We start from the raw sequence: 22,434 nt of genomic DNA, 5'->3' as shown, positions 1-22,434 counted from the left end.
AAGCACCGGCACCGTTTCAAAAGTACCGGTTTGGCACCGGTATCGGATAAAACCTAAACGATACCCATCCCTAATTATTACTGGGCTGCAAATCTAAGAGCCTTGACCTTCTGGCACCAGACATCCCCAGATCTTGGTAATTCCAACATCCTCCTTTGGGTTAAAATGGAGGCTGACATTGTAAGGGACTGCTCTCTAGAGGCCCTGCTTTTCTCAAAAGTAGGGAGGGCTGAGAGTCTTAAGAAACTGGGGTTTGTTCCGAAACAATCTGTGCGGATTTTAAACCAAATTAGAGTTTTTTTCGAACTGCCAAACTCCTCTGTGCAGGCACCAATATGTGATAACCATGCCTTTTTGCCTCCTTGGGATGATAAATCCTACTATGTTTGGAAGGAGAAGGGCTTAATCAAATTCAAAGATCTTTATATAGATGGAAAATTTGCATCATTTAATCAGCTTAAGCAAAAGTTCAATTTACCGCATTTACGTTTTTACCGTTACCTACAAATCAGGCATTTTATGCAATCCAGTATGAAGAATTACCAAGATTTTCCACATGAACATAACCTTTTTAAGGTGCTCCTGAGCCCCCCTTACTCCAAACATTTGATTTCTACAATTGTACATTTGTTTGATGACAGCATTGAAGTGCAGACTACGAGGATAAGAGACGCTTGGAGGTAGGAATTGGGCATGGATATATCAAAATCAATGTCGGACAAATGCCTATCAAAAATTCATTCCTGCTCTGTTAACAGCAGACATCAATTAATACAATTTAAAAATGTCCATCGGCTACATTACTCCAAGGTTCGGCTACACAAAATTTATCCTTCAGCTTCCCCCATATGTGACAGATGTAAAACATCAGAGAGCACATTGGCTCACGCTTTCTGGCATTGCCCCTCATTGACCGATTTCTGGTCCATAATATTTGGACCAGGCTCTAAAGCTTATGGGATTTCCATCTCACCCAATCCAGAAATTGCAGTTTTTGGCTGTGTACATTCCAGAACTATCCCTGCGATTGTGCGGGTGCCAATCGATTTCGGAATGATGACTGCGAAAAGACTTATTCTAAAGGAATGGAAGTCCGCTGCTCCTCCCTCCTTCAGTGTCTGGCTCAATGACATGTTATCAGTCATTGAACTGGAAAAAGTTCGATGCCTAAAACAATAGTAATCGAATGAGTAGTATAATGAACTTTCTCCTGTGACTAATTAAGTAATATCCTCCATTACTTTTAATCACTGTTTTCTGTGTAATTTGTTAATACTTTACTTTTTTTGAGTAACGACCCCAACACTGATCACAAGAAAGAGCGAAAATACCTCCAACATGAACAAACATTTTACCACACAGCATGCAATGAATTTGCATGAATGCAATTTCTTTGTTGTGCTGCTGAGAGATAGTGGTGACTCTCAAAGTGGAGCCAGTGAGAACCCAATGAGAATCTATAAGGAATTAAATTGATAAGTGATATTGATTCTCATCAATTCCCATCCCTAGTGCAGTGTCATTAAATTCCATGTAGTTGGTTTGTAGTGTAAAGATCCCTTTTAAGAATGGTGTGTATTTTAAACTGTATAACTGGTATGGACATATTTGTCATTTCCCGGGAACTATAGCCCCCTCTCAATCTCTGTTAGAAGTGGTGCGGACGGTCCTCAAGTCATGCACGGCTTAGCTGGCTGGAGTGTTTACACACATCTTCAACCTTTCCCTCTCGCTGTCTGTCTGCAGTGCCAACCTGCTTCAAAACGGCCACCATCGTCCCTGTAACTAAATCTTTCACCATCTCATCACTGAACAACTGGCGACCGGTAGCCCTGACCCCCATAGTGAGCAAATCTTTTGAGAGGCTGGTCAGGGACTTCACCTGCTCTGCACTACCCAACTCACTGGACCCTCTACAATTTGCATACCGCCACAACAGGTTCACTGATGATGCCCTGACACTACATACTACCCTCTTGCACCTGGAGAAAAGCTGTTTGTAGATTTCAGCTCAATATTCAATACCATCGTTCCCTTGAAGCTAGACAGAAAACTGCAGCATCTAGGATTGAGCAGCTTTCTCTGCAGCTGGAACCCTTAACTTCCTGTCTGATAGACGCCAAGTGGTCAGACTGGGCAGCATCACCTCATCCCCCGTTATAATGAGCACTAGTGCTCCACAGGAGTGTGTACTGAGCCCTCTCCTGTACTCACTCTACACCTACGACTGCATGGCCACATGCAACTCCAACATCACTGTGAAGTTTGCGGACGACACAACAGTGGTGGGTCTTAGGAGGTCAGCGCCCTGACAGACTGGTGCTAAGAGAACCATCTTACCCTCAACATCACAAAGACAAAGGAGTTGATAGTGGCTAGTGACTTCCAGAGATGTAGAGAAGCACACACCCCATCATCACCATCAACGACGCTGCTGTGGAGAGAGTGAGCAGCTTCCGTTTCCTAGGTGTACATCTGGCAGAGGATCTCACATGGTCTGTTCACACGAACAAAACAGTGAAGAAGGCGCAGCAGGCCTCTTCTTTCTCAGGAGACTGAAGAGATTCAGCATGAGCCCCCACATCCTCAGGACCTTCTACCACTGTGCCATTGAGAGCATCCTCACTGGATGCAGCACCACTTAGTATGGCAACAGCCTATAACTGCAAAGCTCTCCAGAGAGTGGTGCGGTGTTCTGAATGGAAAACTGGAGGGGAGCTTCCCTCCCTCCAGGAGATCTACAAGAAGTGGTGCCTGAGGAAAGCGGGAAGGATCATCAAAGACTCCAGTCACCCCAGCCATAAACTGTTCAAACTACTTCCGTCAGGCAGAAGGTACTGCAGTATCTGGTCCTGAACCAGCAGACTGAGGGACATCTTTTTCCATCAGGTCAACAGACGGCTGAACACTTCATAAACACCTCACTTTCACTTACCAGACATTTATGCACTCCATATAGTACATATATGGCATTCCATTTGCACAATAAGTTTCTTGGATTTTGCACACCACTGTTGCTTGTGAAGCTTGCACACAAGAATTTAACTCACATGTGCTGCAGTAATGTGATGTGACAATAAAAGCGACTTGATTTGATTTGAGAAGTCCTCATTTTAAAATCTGGGTTGTAAAATAGGGTTTCTGACCTTAACTTGTGTGACAGTGTCTCATTTTCGGTTTTCTGACAGGTCACAACTTTGTTTATTACAATAATAAGCCCTGAATCTGTGTGTGTGTGTTCGTGTTTGGAAGGTTAAAGGTTGAGGGGTTTTTTTCTCTCTAATTTGTCCCCCTTACTGTAACATCAGTAAGGGGACAAATTGATACATTGTGTGTGTGTATCTTTGCCACACACACACACAATGTATCTACATGTTTTCTCTACATTTCCACAAAAATGAAGAATAAAACACCACAGAGCAGTGCACTTCCTCTTATGAATACTACAGAAACTCAGTGTGACGATATTAACGATATTTTGCATTGTTTATGAGTAATTTTATCCACATTAATCTTGAGGACTTTGCACAGTCTCTAAACGCTACAATATAACAACGATTCTAATTGGCGAAGACAACCCGTCAATCAAAAACGGTGTCCATTCACGTACGGAATTGCATGACGGGGTGGCTCTTTTCGGTCGTACAGAATTCTGTAAAACTGTTGATAGTTTCTCGGCTAAAGCTGTCAAAGAAGAATCATGCAGCTGACTAGCCGTGTCATGTGGTGCTTTTGACAGGTACGTATCTTTAACCCCACTGGTATATAACAATAGAACATTTTTGAATCAGTTATCACGCGCAAACGCCCAGGAAGCTTATAAGAAGTAGTCACTCGGCCGATATTGATTGGAACAGCGGTAAGTACGTAGTTATCTGTGTTTTTACGTGCAACCGCAGCTTTTCGGTGACCTTTGACACCCAGGCTGAGCTCAAAGATATAAAGTTAAGTGAAGGATGGTGTTGGCGAGTACAGGCCAATCTGTGAATGAGCACTTCGGAAACCGGGGGAGGGGAGGGAATAGATGAGATATGAATTTTCTCCCATCTCGAGGAAAACGAAAGTGATTTCTGTTACATTGAGTGACTGAAAAAGTGTGTGTTTTTCCCAGATTGAACGCGTAACGGTGTTATTATCGTGGGTTGAAGCAGTTTAATGTGTCGCCTTCGCCGACAGTAGCATTCATCATCTGGTTAAGTCCTGCGTTTCTGTACCACAATAAAGTTCTAGAGAATAACAAGGTAGACATCCGGTTTCTGTTATGAAATAAAAGCTTTCAATTGACGGTAATGTTTTATATTTTTATAACATGAAATTGCTGTTCGCAAGACAAGGGGAGGATACTGTTTAAATTAATATTTTAGAGAAAGATGGACGTTGTTAAGTCCTAGGGCAAAATGGGAAAGTTTTTGTTTATTAATGTGTCACAAGTAAAACTGAAGAAGTTAATAATTCCTATGACAAGAAAGTATTTGGCAATATATACTCTGTGTGTGTGTGTGTGTGTGTGTATAAATTGTATATATATAAAAGCTAATTAGTGGGGCCTTGTGCTCACTTGTGGGGCTTGTTACTCCCTAATGCGCTGTTAAATGTCATTTACATACATTTTTCCCCAATCAAGCTAATGGTGTTGCAGAATTGTTGCAGTGTAAAAAAAAAATGACTGAGAACAGTGTCTTTTATATTCATACGTCATGTCTGTGGCAGATTCATCTTCATCACTCATACAGCATTTCCATAATTAATTCAAACTAATTCTTTTATATGAACTATTACAATATTATCCCAGACCTTTGGCAGATTCCTCCAGAAAAATTTTACAACCCTGGTCCTTGATCTGTGCGCATCCTGTCCAGGTCTTACCCTGTAGCAGGTGGGATACTCTCCAAGCCCCCTGTGACCCTGAATTGGATAAGCAGAAGAGCATGGATCACACGTCAAAGCTGGCAGTCTTAGATAATCTAAATAAATACAAAATGTTTTCGAGACTTTGTCCAGTACCTGGAGTGAAGATTTATATATTTTTGCTGAAATATGTGAAGTTATTTTATTTTAATGATAAATAACACCACTTCCTGTTTCTGTTGGTGTTATTTGAATCGACTTGACCTCGCTTGCTTTCGTACAGCCAGTGCAGAACTGTTATGATGTGTCAATAAGTTAAAAAGGTGGACGGCGCCAGTGATGAGAGCCCCCTTCGGTACTTGAGCAGAATATCGGAGGTATGTTCAGACGTTAAGGGAGTGGTCATGACAGAGAACGTGTGGTTCTATGTTTTTTACGTGAAAAAGCAGTCGCTGTTTTGTCAGCCTCTCAGTCACTCACACCGAAAATTGTTCTAATCGCTGTTTGGACATGATGTCCGCCTGCTGGCTTGTGCTTTTCATGTTTTTCCCTCGTCCACATCTCATTGCTAACCATTGTTAGAAAGCATACAGTGTTGTCACGGTTAGGGTGCTGCCAGGTATTTCCTCAGTTCTGTTTCAAAACGCCGTGTAAAATAAATGGCAACTGTTTCACGGTGAGGTGGTATGCCCCCGCCGCCTCCTCCTCCTCCTCCTATCCGCATCAAATACATGGCCACAGTCCTGCGTTGTATGTAAAGGAACAGTTGAAACAGCACAAATACGTGAAATCCAGTTTGTGTCGGTGTCTTTGGTAACAGCTGCTCGATCCCTTTTTTACAGTATTGGAAACTATTGCACATTAAAAGCGTAACGCGTTCAGTTAGCACAGCTAGCAAGCTAACTAGCTACTTTTATTCCTAGTAACAGTGTGAGGAAATAGAACTACTGCTGTGCAAAACACTGACCACAGATGCATGTGCCCGGTTAAAAAATTCCCACTTTAATTAACCAGAGAGATTGTTTTCCTTCTTGGTGTGGGAGGCATTTTCGGCGACATTGTCGGGGAGTTTGACAGGAGTGAAATATCCCCACTACTGTACCGTACTTGGGTTTTTTCCTCCTCTAAACCAAAGCAAGATGGACTCGCATTTTGCTTGTCTGTCTTGTCAAGGCTTACGTCGACATTTTGCACGCAGATTTTAAAACAAATGTGTGCTTAGAGGTAGAAGCGTGTTAAATGGACGAACGGGTCGTTTATTCACGCAGCTCGCATATTTTGTGGCGTTACTGTTCACGAGGCTCGATACAGTACATCGGTACTCTCAACACAGACAGTCCGATCAGGGATCAGCAGATTTACCTGAGACCACGGCGTAGCAAACTAGTCACTGCAACTGTGCCTCCTTAATTCGGGGCAGTTAGATGAAATGAACCCGGTGGTCAAAGGGTTTTGGCCTACATGTCTTGTTCTGGCTACAAGGGCGAATTCATTGAAATGAGACAATGCCCCTCGATATTTTGACGCTGGTGGGGTCTCGTGCTATTCAGTGTTTACTCACTAATGCGCTGTTAAATTTGTTTTGCATACAGTTTTTCACTCAATCAAGCTCATGGTGTTGCAGAATCATTGCAGAAATGGAAGTGTAAAACATGACTGAGAGCGGTGTCTTGTGTTTTATAGGTCATCGTCATTGCATGACAAAGGCTGTGACAGATTCATCTTCATCACTCATACAGCATTTCTATAATTTTCTTCAGTAAGTATTCCTGTTTTCCACACAACATTCATAAAAGCAACTGCTGGCATCTAGTCTAGCTGTGGTTCACAGTCATTACATCATTCATTCATTGAATGGTAATTTAATTTGCCTCATGTTTGATACACATCCAGAAGTGCAAACGTGGAAAAATTAAACATCAGCAAGTGAAAATAAACAGAGAGGATAAATTTATAATGTTCAGTAATTCGCCTGGTTTGTGTGTAAAACATTAAAATGTAGTAAGAGAACTACAGCTGAACACAGTGGTGCCATTTTATTAAAATGATGATTTCACTTGGCAGCTCTTCATAATAGTCTACGACTAAGGGTGCACTTCCCCTAGAATGAAATAGAACTTCCGAATTAGAATTTGTACCAGAGATTATGATGTCATTATATTTATTTACAAATACCAGCAGTGCACTAGAATAAGAGGGTGACACTGAAATTGTTACATGAAAAAATAATTAGACTGTCAGTTTTAATTTTTTAAGAGAAATTGGTCCCAAGGAGGTACAGTACATTTAAAATGTACACATTCCTGTTAAAATGTAACCTATAACCTGCTCAGTTGAATTGAAAAACAAATCTGTTTTAAAAATATTTAAAATGTTTAAAAATGGTTACATAACTTTGCACACCCTTAAACTGATACGTTGTATTCGCATCATTCAGTCTTATTGGTAAGAGTCTATCAGGATGGCACATCTCGAGTTGGCAATATTTGTCCACTCTTCCTTGCAAAAATGCTCCAAATCTTTGGCATTGTGAGGTCATCTCTTATGTCTTCAGGTTGCCCCACAGACTCTGGGTACTGGTGGACCATTTCAAAACTTTATTTTTTTTATGGTGAAATCATTCTTTTGTTGTTTTTGCATGTATTCGTGGGATCCTTGAGTTTTGTTGTCTTCAAAGTTGAAAGTCTTCTTCATAGTCATCTATCTAGCAGACATAAAAAAATTTGGGTCACTGTGTTCCATGATATATGTAATGTTGTTTTCTTTTGGCATTTTAGCCTTTTTTGGATAGAGACAGTGTAGAAAGACAGGAAAGCGGGGAAGACATGCACCAAAGGGCTGCAGGTTGGTCTCAGGCCGCTACTTTCTGGCCAGGTGCCACCTGGATGCCTGCTCACCCACTGAGCTAAACTGGCACCATGAACATTTTTCTGTATCGTTCACGTTACTGATACCTTCAAGAGATCCCTTTAGATCTCTTTGATGCTTTGTGAATTCCCCGTGAACCATGGCCTTTTCCTGTATCAAACAACTGAGTAAATGTCAGAAAAAATCTTACTAGGACAGCTGAACTTTATTTGTGGTGAATCAGGCTGTCTTTAGTTGATGGCATGTGTGTACGCAAGAAGACTGATTGCTGTGGTTAAATCAAAAGGTGCTTCAACAAAGTGTTGTTTTAAGGGTACGCACACTTTTGCAACCAGCTCATTGTATGTTTTTCATTTTATATTTTTTCCCTAAAAGGTGTGTTTGTTTTTTCCAGTTGAATTGTACAGGTTATATGTCATATTAAATATGGGAAAAGTTTTAAAATTATTTATTAAGGTCTCTTTTATTATATCACGTGGTACTGCACCAAAACTAGAAGATTTACAAATGAAAATACATTTGGAAAATCCATTCTTTTTCTTATTCATGTGCTTTTTCTTTCCTCATTTTTCTTAAAATTTTACTACTTTTTATCTGGTTCAACAGACTATTTACACTAAATGAAATAACTTCTATCCTGCCACTATCCATGCTACGACTGTTTGGTTCTTCTTTAGGCAGTAGGTATCAGTCCACTCCAGGAACCTAAATATGTGAACATTAAATAAACATTACAGCTGTCCAGAACATCAGCCATACAACGAACCGTTAATATTAATTGAACAACAAGAAAAAGAAATGTACTGTGGGGTCTCTATTGAGACCCTATGAAGGCCCAGATTCATAATATAGAAATCTTTACTAATATATGTAACATGCTTTTCGATCTGGTCATGTCACGGTGCTAAACTCACTATCAGTCCCCTTTATCATTGGACTCTCAGTGTTCAGCCGTCATTCCTGCTCTTGGCGTCTAAATACTTGGGTAACAGTAAAGGTTTGATTTTTACAGTATTTCTTAGATGAAAGGAACAAGACTAGATGAGCTCAGTCATGTGTGACTCATCTCACTGATACAAATATATACTTTTATTATTACTTTTATTACTTGCAAGAAAGGTAATGTGTTTGTCAGGAAGCTTAGCGCTTACCATTATCATTCATAAAAATAAATTTACAGAAGAAGACAACATTTTTGGATAGTGAATCAGCCTCAAGTACTGGAGAGACTGATGGAAAAACATGAGCAGCAAAGGTTAGGCCTGAACTCCCTTAGTTAGGTCATTGACAAGACTGGTTATGGATACCAACTATGGAATGGAGCAATTATCAGGAACCTTCTTTACATGGATGACATCAAGCTGTATGCCAAGAGTGAATGAAACATCGATACACTGATCCAAACCACCAGGATCTACAGCAATGACACTGGAATGTCATTCGGACTGGGGAACTGTAATCAGATGGTAACAAAGAGAGGGAACGTAGTCAGAACTGAGATGACTGAAATACCAAAAGGTAACATTGCAGACATTGAGGACAGCTAAAAGTACCTAGTGATCCCACAGGTAAATAGGACCCACGAAGAGGCCACTAATTACCTGCAGAGGGTTCAGGCAAGTCCTGAGGAGTCAACTGAACAGTAAGAACAAAATCCCGGCTATCAACACCTACACCCTGCCCGTGATCAGTTACCCTGCTGGGACAATAAGCTGGCAAAAGGAGGAGATAGAAGCCACTGACATCAAGACCAGGAAGCTCCTGACCATGCATGGAGTGTTTCACCTCAAGTCCAGCACCCTGAGGCTGTATGCTAAGCGGAAGGAAGGAGGCTGGGACTGGTGAGTGTCAGTACCACGGTCCAGAATGGGACAACGAACATCCATGAGTACATTAGGAAGATGGCCAAGACCAACTGCATGATCAGTGAATACCTCAGTCAGCAGAAACCCAAGAAAGAGGAAGAACAATCATGGAAGGATAGCCCCCTGCACAGTATGTACCACCGGCAGATAGAGGAAGTGGCAGCACAGAAACAGGGGCATACATGAAACGCCGAAACCAAGTGGCTGGCATAGTATACAGAAACATCTGTGCCGGATATGGTAAGGGTGGTGGAGAATGCCCGAGCTAAGGTCCTGTGGGACTTCCAGATACAGACGGACAAAATAGCGATGGCTAACCAACCGGACATAGTGGTGGTAGACAAATAGAAGAAGATGGCCGTAGTGATAGATGTAGCAGTTCCGAATGACAGCAACATCAGGAAGAAGGAACATGAGAAGCTTGAGATATACCAAGGGCTCAGAGAAGAGCTCGAGAAGATGTGGAGGGTGAAGGCAACAGGTGGTCCCAGTCGTAATCGGAGCACTTGGTGCGATGACTCCCAAGCTAGGCACTCCAGCAGATCCCAGGAACACCTTCAAGCCAAATACAAAAATCACCATCAAGTCTGGGATTTACCTGTCCCCACTGCTGTTCTACATAGACCTGATTCCCCTTAGTCAGATCATAAACAAGACTGGCTACGGATACCAACTACGGAATGGAGCAAACACTAGCCACTTCCTCCACGTGGATGACCTCAAGCTGTATACCAAGAGTGACTGAGACACCGTTTCAGTGTTTCATATCATTAAGATCTACCGCAATGACACTGACATTGGAATACCATTCGAACTGGAGAAGTTTAGTTGGATGGTAACAAAGAGAGGAAAAGTAGTCAGAACTGAGGGGATTGCAGAGAGGGAAGGTTATAGAAATTCAAGTCAGCTATAAGTACCTTGTAGTCCCACAGGCAAATGGACATTATGGAGAGGCTGCTAGCCGCAACCACTAAATTCAATTCAATTCAATTCAATTCAATTCAATTTTATTTATATAGCGCCAAATCACAACAAAAGTCGCCTCAAGGCGCTTTATATTGTACAGTAGATAGCACAATAATAAATACAGAGAAAAACCCAACAATCATATGACCCCCTATGAGCAAGCACTTTGGCGACAGTGGGAAGGAAAAACTCCCTTTTAACAGGAAGAATCCTCTGGCAGAACCAGGCTCAGGGAGGGGCGGCCATCTGCTGCGATCGGTTGGGGTGAGAGAAGGAAAACAGAATGAAAGACATGCTGTGGAAGAGAGACAGAGATTAATAACAGATATGATTCGATGCAGAGAGGTCTATTAACACATAGTGAGTGAGAAAGGTGACTGGAAAGGAAAAACTCAATGCATCATGGGAATCCCCGGCAGCTTACGTCTATTGCAGCATAACTAAGGGAGGATTCAGGGTCACCTGGTCCAGCCCTAACTATATGCTTTAGCAAAAAGGAAAGTTTTAAGCCTAATCTTGAAAGTAGAGATAGTGTCTGTCTCCCGAATCCAAACTGGAAGCTGGTTCCACAGAAGAGGGGCCTGAAAACTGAAGGCTCTCCCTCCCATTCTACTTTTAAATACTCTAGGGACAGCAAGTAGGCCTGCAGAGTGAGAGCGAAGTGCTCTAATAGGGTGATATGGCACTACAAGGTCATTAAGATAAGATGGGGCCTGATTATTTAAGACCTTGTATGTGAGGAGCAGGATTTTGAATTCAATTCTGGATTTAACAGGAAGCCAATGAAGGGAAGCCAAAACAGGAGAAATATGCTCTCTCTTTCTAGTCCCTGTCAGTACCCTTGCTGCAGCATTTTGGATCAGCTGAAGGCTTTTCAGCAAGTTTTTAGGACATCCTGATAATAAAGAATTACAGTAGTCCAGCCTGGAAGTAATAAATGCATGAACTAGTTTTTCAGCGTCACTCTGAGACAGGATATTTCTAATTTTAGAGATGTTGCGCAAATGGAAGAAAGCAGTCTTACATAGTTGTTTAATATGTGCATTGAAGGACATGTCCTGGTCAAAAATGACTCCAAGGTTCCTCACAGCATTACTGGAGGCCAAGGTAATGCCATCCAGAGTAAGAATCTGGTTAGATACCATATTTCTAAGATTTTCAGGGCCAAGTACAATAACCTCAGTTTTATCTGAATTAAGAAGCAGAAAGTTAGCGGCCATCCAGGTCTTTATGTCTTTAACCTCCTAGGACCTGCCGTCCACATATGTGGACATCACATTTTGGGTTATTTAGACCAAAATACTCAATTTTACTCTACATGGGCCTGATATCCACTTAGGAGGACATTATACTGCTACTGTTCTATCAAAATTTTAAACGAATATCCTCATATGTGGCTCTTATTTTTCTTAAAAACAAAAATAAGGTAAAAAAAATAATCTGGTAATTCTTTGTTTTTACATTCATCGGGCCCCAATATGCCCAAATATCGAAGTGAAATTAAAAATGCATGTCGTGGAAGAGTTCGGGTCTTAGGAGGTTAAGACATTCCTGCAGTATAACTAATTGGTGTGTGTTACCTGGCTTCATGGATAGATAGAGCTGCGTGTCATCTGCATAGCAGTGAAAATTTATGCTATGTCTTCTAATGATGCTGCCTAGGGGAAGCATGTATAATGTAAATAGAATTGGTCCTAGCACTGAACCCTGTGGAACACCATAATTGACCTTAGTGTGTGAAGAGGACTCTCCATTTACTTGAACAAATTGGAGTCTATTAGATAGATATGATACAAACCACTGCAGCACAGTACCTGTAATACCTACAGCATGTTCTAATCGCTCTAATAGGATATTATGATCAACAGTATCAAACGCAGCACTAAGGTCTAGCAGGACAAGCACAGAGATGAGTCCACTGTCAGAGGCCATAAGAAGATCATTTGTAACCTTCACTAAAGCTGTTTCTGTGCTGTGATGAGCTCTGAAACCTGACTGAAACTCTTCAGATAAGCCATTCCTCTGCAGATGATCTGTTAGCTGTTTGACAACTACTCTTTCAAGGATTTTTGATATGAAAGGAAGGTTGGAGATTGGCCTATAATTAGCTAGGACAGCTGGGTCTAGAGATGGCTTTTTAAGTAAAGGTTTAACTACAGCCACCTTGAAGGCCTGTGGTACATAGCCGATTATTAGAGATAGGTTGATCATATTTAAGATTGAAGAATTAATTAATGGCAGGGCTTCTTTGAGCAGTTTTGTAGGAATGGGGTCTAAAAGACACGTTGATGGTTTGGAGGAATTAATTATTGAAGTTAACTCAGAAAGATCAATTGGAGAAAAAGAGTCTAACTTAACATCAATGGTACTAAAAGTAGCTGTAGATAAGATTACATCTGTGGGATGATTATTGGTAATTTTTTCTCTAATGATAAAAATTTTATTTGTGAAGAAGTTCATGAAGTCATTACTAGTTAAGGTTAAAGGGATTGTTGGCTCAGTAGAGCTCTGACTTTTTGTCAGCCTGGCTACAGTGCTGAAGAGAAACCTGGGGTTGTTCTTATTTTCTTCAATCAGTGACGAATAGTAAGATGTTCTGGCTTTGCGGAGGGCTTTCTTATAAAGCAGCAAACTATTTCTCCAGGCTAAATGATGATCCTCTAAATTTGTGACACGCCATTTCCTCTCCAGCTTACGAGTTATCTGCTTTAGGCTACGTGTTTGAGAATTATACCACGGAGTCAGGTACTTCTGATTTGAGGCCTTAGTTTTCACAGGAGCTACAGTATCCAGAGTCGTACGTAGTGAGGAGGTGAAATTATTAACAAGATAATCGACCTCTGTCGGAGTAGCGTTCAGATAGCTGCTCTGCTCTATGTTGGTACAGGGCATTGAAGATGATAACAGTGGGTGGATTATATTCTTAAACTTAGTTACAGCACTTTCAGAAAGACATCTACTTTGATAAAGTCTACTCTCCATTGCTGTGTAATCAATTATTGTAAATGTGAATGTTATCAGGAAATGATCAGACAGCAGAGGGTTTTCAGGAAACACTGTTAAATGTTCAGTTTCTATGCCATATGTTAAAACAAGATCTAGAGTGTGATTAAAGTGGTGGGTGGGTTCTCTTACATTTTGAGAGAAGCCAATTGAGTCTAATAACAGATTAAATGCGATGTTGAGGCTGTCATTTTTAGCATCTACATGGATGTTAAAATCACCCACAATAATTAATTTATCTGAGCTGAGCACTAAATCAGATAAAAAGTCTGAGAAATCAGAGAGAAACTCTGTGTAAGGCCCAGGTGGACGATAGATAATAACAAGTAAGACTGGTTTCTGAGTTTTACAGCTGGGTTGGACAAGGCTAAGCATCAGGATGAATTAAAAGTCTGTCTTGGTCTTTCGTTAATTAATAGGCTGGTGTGAAAAATTGCTGCCACACCGCCCCCTCGGCCTGTGCTTCGAGATTTCTGGTAGTTAGAATGACTCGGGGGTGTTGATTCATTTAAACTAACATACTCATCCTGCTGCAACCAGGTTTCTGTAAGGCAGAGTAAATCGATTTGTTGATCAATTATTAAGTCATGTACTAACAGAGACTTGGAGAAGAGAGACCTAATATTTAATAATCCACATTTCACTGTTTTACTCTTTGGTTCAGATGTGGATACTGTATTGTTCTTTCTTTGTGATTTTTTTATGTTTAAGTTGTTTATTGCTGGTTTTTAGTTTGTTTTTTGTCTTTTTGGGAGCTGACACGGTCTCAATGGAGATGGGTTTTTGGGGGGGTAGCAGGAGGAGAGAAGCTGCAGAGAGGCGTGTAAGACTGCAACTCTGCTTCCTGGTCCCAACTCTGGATAGTCATAGATGGACTGAAAGACAGCACAGAGGCAGTAATAGTGGCAGCACAAGAACAGCTTCTAAGCACAAGATACATAGATGTTGCTACACCAGACCCCAGATACCAGTAGGGTTCAAGATGCTAGCAGAGAGGGCATACATGGAATGCCATAACAAATTAGGTGGCATAGTATACAGTAATATCTGTGCCAGTTATGCCCTAGAAGTCCCAAGGTAAAATGAGAGACGCCCCCTAGGGTGGTCGAGAATGACTGAGCTAAGATCCTGTGGGACTTCTTGATATAGATGGACAAACTGGTGATAGCAAACCAATTGGACATAGTAGTGGTGGATAAGAAGAAGAAGTAGGCTGTAACGATAGATTTAGCTAAGGAACACAAGAAGCTTAAAAACGCCAAGGGTTAAAAGAGAAGTTAAGAGATGTGTAGGGTGAAGGCAACAGCGGGTCCAGTGGTAATTTGAGCACTTGGGACCGGGACCCCTTAAACTGGGCGAGTAGCTCAGAGATCTCTGTCCAACATTGAAGGAACAGCGAAGATACTGCACAGCGCTCTCTAGCTCTCAGGTCTCTAGTAGAGGCAAGATTCACAGGGCAAGTGGGGAATGAAATAAATTTACTTGTACCTCCAGACGATTTAATTTTGGTGTACCAAACACACAGAGGTGTATAAAATCAAGCATCTAGGCATGCAGAGTGCTTTTACAAACATTTGTGAAAGAATGTTTCACTCTCAGGAACTCGGTGAATTTCAGTGTGGTACTGTGATAGTATGCCACCTGTGTAACAAGTCCAGTTGTGAAATTTCCTTGCTATTAAATATTACACAGTCAACTGTTAGTCCTATAAAGTGGCTGCGATTGGGTACAACAGCAACTCAACCGTGAAGTGGTAGACCGAGTAAAATCAGAGACCGAGGTCAGCGGTTGCTGAGGCACATGCACATAGGTTGACAACATTCTGCATAGTCATTCACTGCAGACCTCCAAACTTCATATGAACTTTAGCTCAAGAACAGTGCATAGAGATCTTCATGAAATGGTTTTCTATGGCTTAGCAGCTTAACATCACCAAGCACAGCACAAAGCATAGGATGCAGCAGTGTGAAGCATAGCCAAATAACAAAGAAATAAGAAAGGGGGCAAATACTATTTCTTGGCACTGCATGTCTGGGGACACGAGCTTGAAGTAAACCTTTGTCCTACTTGTCCACAGTATCTTATTGTTATAACACTCCAGTAAAAATCTATTTTGTCAGCAAGTGTCACAGCTTCCATGCTTGATGCTTTCACTGTGTGTTTTGTACAAACTTATAGTGCCCATTCTGATGTGTTTTTTCTTTTCTTTTGCTTTAGGTGCAGTAGTACGATGAAGGGTGGAGGAAGGGGCAAGGAGCCACCTGTTGCAGGGGAGGTCACTGGCAAACGCCCCAAGCGCAAATGCCTACAGTGGCACCCACTTCTCTCCAAAAAGGCTCTTGATTTCTCTGAGGAGGAAGAGGAAGAAGATGAAGAGGAGCTGGTGAAGGTTAGTGGGTTTCCACTGTTCCTGTAATACCTTCTGCCTAACTTAATAACTAATATTTCAGATTATGACAAATAAATCAGACAGAAATTATGGTACAACATTGCATCAAAGAAATTTATTAAATTTTTATTAGCAGGCAGGGCTGTGCAACCAGACACGACATTCGCAGTGTGAAGTCACAACAGAGGAAGTGGAGGAGGACACAAATGAACAGCGGGCACGCCGGCCAATGAATGCCTTTCTGCTCTTTTGCAAACGCCACCGCTCCCTGGTGCGGCAAGAACACCCTCGCTTGGACAATCGCGGGGCCACCAAAATCCTGGCTGACTGGTGGGGTGTCCTGGAACCCAAAGAGAAACAGAAATACACTGACATGGCCAAGGAGGTGAGGCTACTTTATGACTCTTTGAAGTTCATGATATTTCCATGTTTTGTTCAGCAAGGTCACCTATACAAAGTGGTGCCACTTCTGAATGAATTCTAAAGCTTAAATGCAATTTCCTGTGATTTAAAAGTACAATATTGCAAACTAATTTCTGAATTTTAGGATTCATTCCTGTGGTACTCTATCCTAGGCCAGTAGTACTTAAAGAAGTGCTTGTAAAAAATAAAGGTGTTTTTCCCATCCTTTTTGCTTGTCAGTTTATAATGTGAAATAGAAATACTTTGTTAAAGTATAAAAATGAAATGATCAATTAAATAAAAATTAAATTGCTTATAGGGTTTGCTTATAACCAAATTCATTCTGTATGTTCTTCCAGTACAAGGATGCCTTTATGAAGGCAAACCCAGGCTACAAGTGGTGTCCCACCACCAGCAAACCAGTTAAGAGCACTTCCTGTCAGCCAGTCAGCAATCCCCGCAAAAAAGTTTGGTCCTTTCCTTCCAACTCATCCAAGGACTCCACTGCCAAAAAAGTGCCCAAAACGGAAAGTATGCCACAGTTGAACTTTGCCATGGCAGGTGTGTATTATTAAACATTATTTATTATAGTGTAACATAATAAAATGTTGGCTTGTTTTGTAAATTAATGCTATTCCTCACTAGATCCTACAAAGATGGGGGGCCTGAGCATGTTGCTGCTAGCTGGGGAACATGCCCTCACAAACAGAGAGGTAGGTCACTCGATAAGCCACATATACTGTTAGGTCCATAACTTGTTGGACAGTGACATACTTTTTGCAATTTTGCTTCTGTCCACCACCACAGTGGATTTTAAATCAAACAATCAATATAAGTGCAGACCTTTCAATTCAAGAAATTGTGCGAGTGTTTTGCCTTAACTCTTCAGAAAACAGCCGGTTTATACCTTTCGGACACTTGAAATTACTTGGGTAAACTAGCATAATTTTAAATATCAGGATTGTTTTTAATCCTTTGTAGTCAATGAAGCCCGCAATCCATGGATATCACCAAATGCTGTACTTCAACCCTTGAGATGCCCTTCCAGGCCTTTACTACAGTCGCCTACATTTCCTGCTTGCTTATGGTTCTTTCTGCCTTCAGCAAGTGAAAAGCATGCTCTAATCTAATTACTTGACTGACTTGGAGATTGAAAAATATCCCATTTTGTTTCCTTAAGAAACCCTTGGGTTACTTTTGTAGTATGCTTTGGGTCATTATTCATTTGCCTTGTAAAGCACTGTCCGATCCATTTTTGGAAGACAGCAGAGAGTTGCCCTTAGGAATTCATCCTGCTTCTTCTTTCAGCAATCACATAATCAAGAAGTACTAGATGAGTGACGTGGTTTTACAGCAGGGGTGGGGAGCTCCAGGCCTCAAGGACTGGTGTCCTGTAGGTTTTAGATATCACCCTGGATCAACGTGCCTGAATCAAACGATTAGTTCATTACCAGGCCTCTGGAGAACTTCAAGACATGTTGAGGAGGTAATTTAGCCAATTAAATCAACTGTGTTGGATCAAGGACACGTCTAAAACGTGCAGGACACTGGCCCTTATGGCCAGGAGTCCCCCCACCCATGTTTTACAGCCATACATGCTAGAGCAGGGCGATATGGCCAAAAATATTTATCACGATAAATATTTTAAAATTTGCGATAACGATATAACTGACGATATAATTGATGCGAGAGAAAAATACAACTCCACAACTTTACTAGTGCAAAAAAAACCCCATCCATTTATTTTCACTTAAACAAGCAGCTGTTTTTTATGTGCATTAAGGCTATATAAAAATTTAGTGCAAATGCAAATTCCTTGTTGAAAGTTTAACCAAAAGGCATTTCCAGTAGAAATGGGCTGACATATCCTGAGCATAACCATGTATAATATCCACTGAAGTTAAAAAGAGGTGCTTTGCAACATTAAACTGCAGGGTGCCAAATAAAAAAGTCAAATATGTATTTTTTGGACCATAAGGTGCACAGGATTATAAGGCACATTAAGTGAAACAAAGCAGTCAGATAAATCAAACTTTATTCAACTCATTCTTCTTGCTTCCTCCACTTCTGTACCATTGATTCATTAATGCTGTATTCTATCACAGCTGCTCTATTCCCATGTTGTTGCAGTACATTAATGACTAACCTCGTATTGTGGATGGATTATCTCAGTTGTTCTTCTGACTGAAGTTTGGTTTGTTTACAGCACCCTGCCATGCGATTGCATTTGTCTCTAACCATCAGAAACCTTCACGTTAACTTTTATTGAGTGGAAAAGTGTTAGCATTCATCCTCTAGCTTCACTGTTTATGTTATGCTAACATAGCTATGTTGCTAGCAATCACGTAGCACATCATTATATACCACCTAGCCCAACTTCAGTAACCCTACAAACGTCACTGGTGTTTAGTTTCCTGTCTGCATTTATGTTGGAAGTGATAGCAGAGCTGTACGTTTGAATTTTTTCAGAAATCTCTCAGTCAGAACATGCTATATCATGCTTAGGTAACTAGCGAAACTAGCGAGCTAACTTCTGCTAACTTCCTGCTAACTTCTAACTCTGTTAGATCAGCAATGCTGATCGTTTTATTAAAGATGAAAGAATTTAGACAGTTTTTAACTCTCAGTGATGCTGCAGTGTTCGTTTGACTTTGGGATCTGAAGGGACGGAGTTTAGGACCCAGACTACTCCCAGATTTATGAGCACCTTAGTCCAATAAATACGGCAATAACGACGGCCCGCTTGCATGTTCTACAAAAAAAATGTGCTTTGTTGTGTATCTGACAGACAAACACCAAACCAGTTCCACATCACTGAAGTTGCACCATTTTTACAAACCAATTCTGGTTCTTCCGTTTCACTCAACAATCCGCTTTCCCCCTTCTCATTCTCCGTTGCCGCCATGCTTTTTCGGCCATGGGCGTATGAAAACAAAGGCACTGCGCATGCGCGTTTTACCCATATTCTATCGCGATATTTCATTTTCTTATCATTGCCTAACATTGTACCGGTATTACCGTGAACGGTAAAATATGGCCCAGCCCTAATACATGCACGTACCATAACTATTGCCACCACCATATTTGACAGATGATTTGGTATGTTGTGGTTTGGATCATGAGCTGGTTCTCTTTCTCTGTAGTTTTATCTGCCTGTCATTCCAGTAAAAGTTGACTTGATTTCATCTGTCCAGAGTTGATCTTATTTCATTCATCAGAAGTGTGCACGCTCTTTCAACTGTTTTCTGGCAAAGCCCAATCTGGCCTTCCTGTTCTTGGCAATAACCAGTGGTTTGCCCCACTGTATTTATATTCATCACGGCGTCTCTTGGTTGTAGATTTTGACAATGATCACTCATTAAATGTTCTTGATTTGGCTAGATGTTATGAAGCTTTTTTTTTTAAACCAAGTAAAGAATTCTGCAATCATCTGCTTTGTTTTCCGTAGTCTTTCAGACCTTGTTGTGTTGCTGACAGTGCATTCATTCTTTTTAAGTATGTACCAGATTGTTGATTTTGGATACTCCTTACGTTTTCTTGCTCTCTCTTTTTCATTGTCTGTTTTGCTTTTTCAAGCTAATGATGGCCTCTTTCACTTGCACTGACATATATTTGTGGTTCGTATTTAAAAATAGGGTAAAAAGCTCTAGAATATAAATTTAGCAGCTTAAATCAACTTCAAATACTATATCTGCTTCATTTGTCATAAAATAACAAGGGAACAGCCCTCACTTGGCTATGAAACTGCTTGCCAGACAGTTGTCCAATTATTTTCAAGCTTCTGAGAATGTGGGACTATTAAACAATGACTAGAATTCCTAAACGGTTAATGCAAACTTTTGTAAAAGTTTAAAACTAAATTAGAACTGGAAATCTGCACTTCATCACATTTTCATTGTTTGGTTTAAAATTCACTGTGTGGTATACAGCAAAACAACAAATAATGTCTTTCTCCAACAAATTATGGCCTTAATGCTGTGCTCCATTTACCAAAAGTCAAATGTCATAGCTGGCAGTGATGTCACTTCCCAGTGTAATGTGTTCCATTAGGAAAAGCAATAAAAGAGGATATCTTTGCTTCAAGCAAGGTAGAGACATTCATTTGTCATTAGCAATAAAGCCCAAAGCCAGCCCAAAAACACTGCTTCAGCATGTTCATGGATAGGGTTGTCACAAATACACAACAGTAGTCATACAGATTTAAAAACGTTTCACAGTTTTACGACTGATAATGTGCACTACTTCCATCTTGGATTGTGAAGTGAGTGATGATGGGGGCTTTTCTTCCTTTCTTCCTTTTCTTTAAGTCAAATCTTAATTGAGGGGGCATTGCACTCAGATTTGGAAGCTGAGATTTCTGACTTCCCACTTGAAATGTGAAGCAGTATAATTTTAGGTGCACTGTGGTAATACACAAGTTCTCCAGTAGATGGCCTCTATTATTTTTTTATTACCCCAAAGCCATAAAAGGCTGATGAGGTGTTGTTGTCACCCAGCATTGACACCTGGGATGTCAATACAACAAGTCGAGTTCGAGGAATGGTATGATTTTCAAATCGATACCTTAGGGACATGTATATCCGATTGAAAATCATACCATTCCTTGTTGTATTGACAACCTAGGTGTCCATGCTGTGTTTGTGTGTGTGTGTGTGTGTGTGCGTGTGTGTGTGTGTGTGTGCGTGTGTGTGTGTGTGTGTGTGTGTGTGTATATATTTGAAAGCACCTAACCTACTTTACCTGACCCAGTCAGTGAAGGAAACCATTTACTGAATTAATTTAAATATCTAGTTAATATTATTTGCTTTGCTGATTTATATTATTAATAGAAAAGGAAGTCAACAAATAATAATGTACATACTAATATATAGATTAAGTTGCATAGCAGTTTATACACTAGTCAAAAATAAAACTTACTTTACCAACTCGGGTACTGGCATATTAGTGTTGCTCACATATGATTACGTCATTAATTAGTTTTATATTTTTCTGATTAAAACTACCACTGTCTTTGGTTTGAGTTTTCAAAAAGTCATTTAATGCTGATGTGTTATTTAGTTTTATGTGTTTTTTTACCCTCTTTATTTGGTGCACAGATGTTTTCTGGGACAATACCAAACAGAGTGCCTGATATTTCTGAAAACAGGGTCCAGTCAGCCCTTTCACCAGTGGCTGAGGTAGGCTGAAATTTTAGTTCATGAAAGAGGTACCGATCATCATAACTAAGTCATTAGATGTGGGAGGAGTTACTCCAAAACACAAGAAAGTGGTCTGCTTGGCCTAGAACTCAAAACCAGCCAGCAATACCACTGATTAATCACAACACTGACAACTTTAGGTCATCATTTTTCCAGAGGTTACGATAATGTGAAAAAAATGAAAACATGTAGCACTTTTATTTTGCAGTGCTTCTTCTGTCATGGCAGGAGTCCTGACAGTGCTGGCACATGTCAATTCATCAAACGCATTTGGCTTTTTGAGAAATTGCCCCCAGTATTTAAATAATTAATTACTTGTGATTAACTCAAAAAACAAATGTATGTTTTTTTTATTGCCCTAGACTCAAAGTCTGGACTCAGATTACATGCTTTGGTCTCATATTTATGCTTGAAAACCCTTCAGTGTAGCTGAATTAACCTCCAAAGACCCGAACTCTTTCATGGCATGCCTTTTTAATTTCTCTTTCCTATTTGGGCTTTATACTGTTGATAGAACACTATAAAGTCACAATTGAATAATGATGTCCAAAACTCTTTATTTGGTGTCTGAACACAGCAGAATTTTTCCTGAGTATAAAAACAAAATGAGAAACAACAATTGTGCCCCTTTGAGCAATATGGCTCATTTGAAAGCCATTTGAAAGAGCAAAATGTAGTATTGTGGTCTAGACAACCCAAAATGTGATGTCCCCATATGTGGGCGCCAGGCCCTAGGAGGTTAAAACAATTCTGCAAAGAAGAGTAAACCAAACTGGTGATAACAGGGATTCTCACCAGCGATGCTAGTTATTGCGAATGCTCTAGGTTTACTGTCAACACAGTTGTATTTGTTATTCGTAGTTGTTGTTGCTGAATAATAATGGTATCAGCAGAA

The 22,434-nt window shown here is 40.6% G+C and overlaps 1 protein-coding gene across 7 annotated transcripts in view; it reads left to right on the top strand.

Annotated features, from left to right (window-relative positions):
* Positions 1-3,606: 3,606 nt before the first annotated feature.
* bbx (BBX high mobility group box domain containing) overlaps positions 3,607-22,434 on the top strand; it is a 38,319-nt gene continuing 19,491 nt past the window's right edge. For 2 of the 7 annotated variants that reach the window (XM_019354889.2, XM_005453905.4), the window contains exons 1-7: positions 5,084-5,225; positions 6,532-6,607; positions 15,768-15,939; positions 16,073-16,324; positions 16,701-16,902; positions 16,987-17,054; positions 21,438-21,518. In XM_019354889.2, coding sequence (XP_019210434.1) covers positions 6,546-6,607; positions 15,768-15,939; positions 16,073-16,324; positions 16,701-16,902; positions 16,987-17,054; positions 21,438-21,518 — 837 coding nt within the window. In that variant the 5' untranslated portion in view covers positions 5,084-5,225; positions 6,532-6,545. Of the gene's footprint in view, positions 3,740-5,075; positions 5,226-6,531; positions 6,608-15,767; positions 15,940-16,072; positions 16,325-16,700; positions 16,903-16,986; positions 17,055-21,437; positions 21,519-22,434 lie in introns of those variants that run through there. The other 5 variants (XM_005453911.4, XM_005453910.4, XM_005453906.4 and 2 more) reach the window with 4 other exon arrangements.

Source organism: Oreochromis niloticus, linkage group LG10 (assembly GCF_001858045.2).
Source record: "Oreochromis niloticus isolate F11D_XX linkage group LG10, O_niloticus_UMD_NMBU, whole genome shotgun sequence".
Lineage (NCBI taxonomy): Eukaryota > Metazoa > Chordata > Actinopteri > Cichliformes > Cichlidae > Oreochromis > Oreochromis niloticus.
This window is presented reverse-complemented; position numbering and strand designations above follow the sequence as displayed.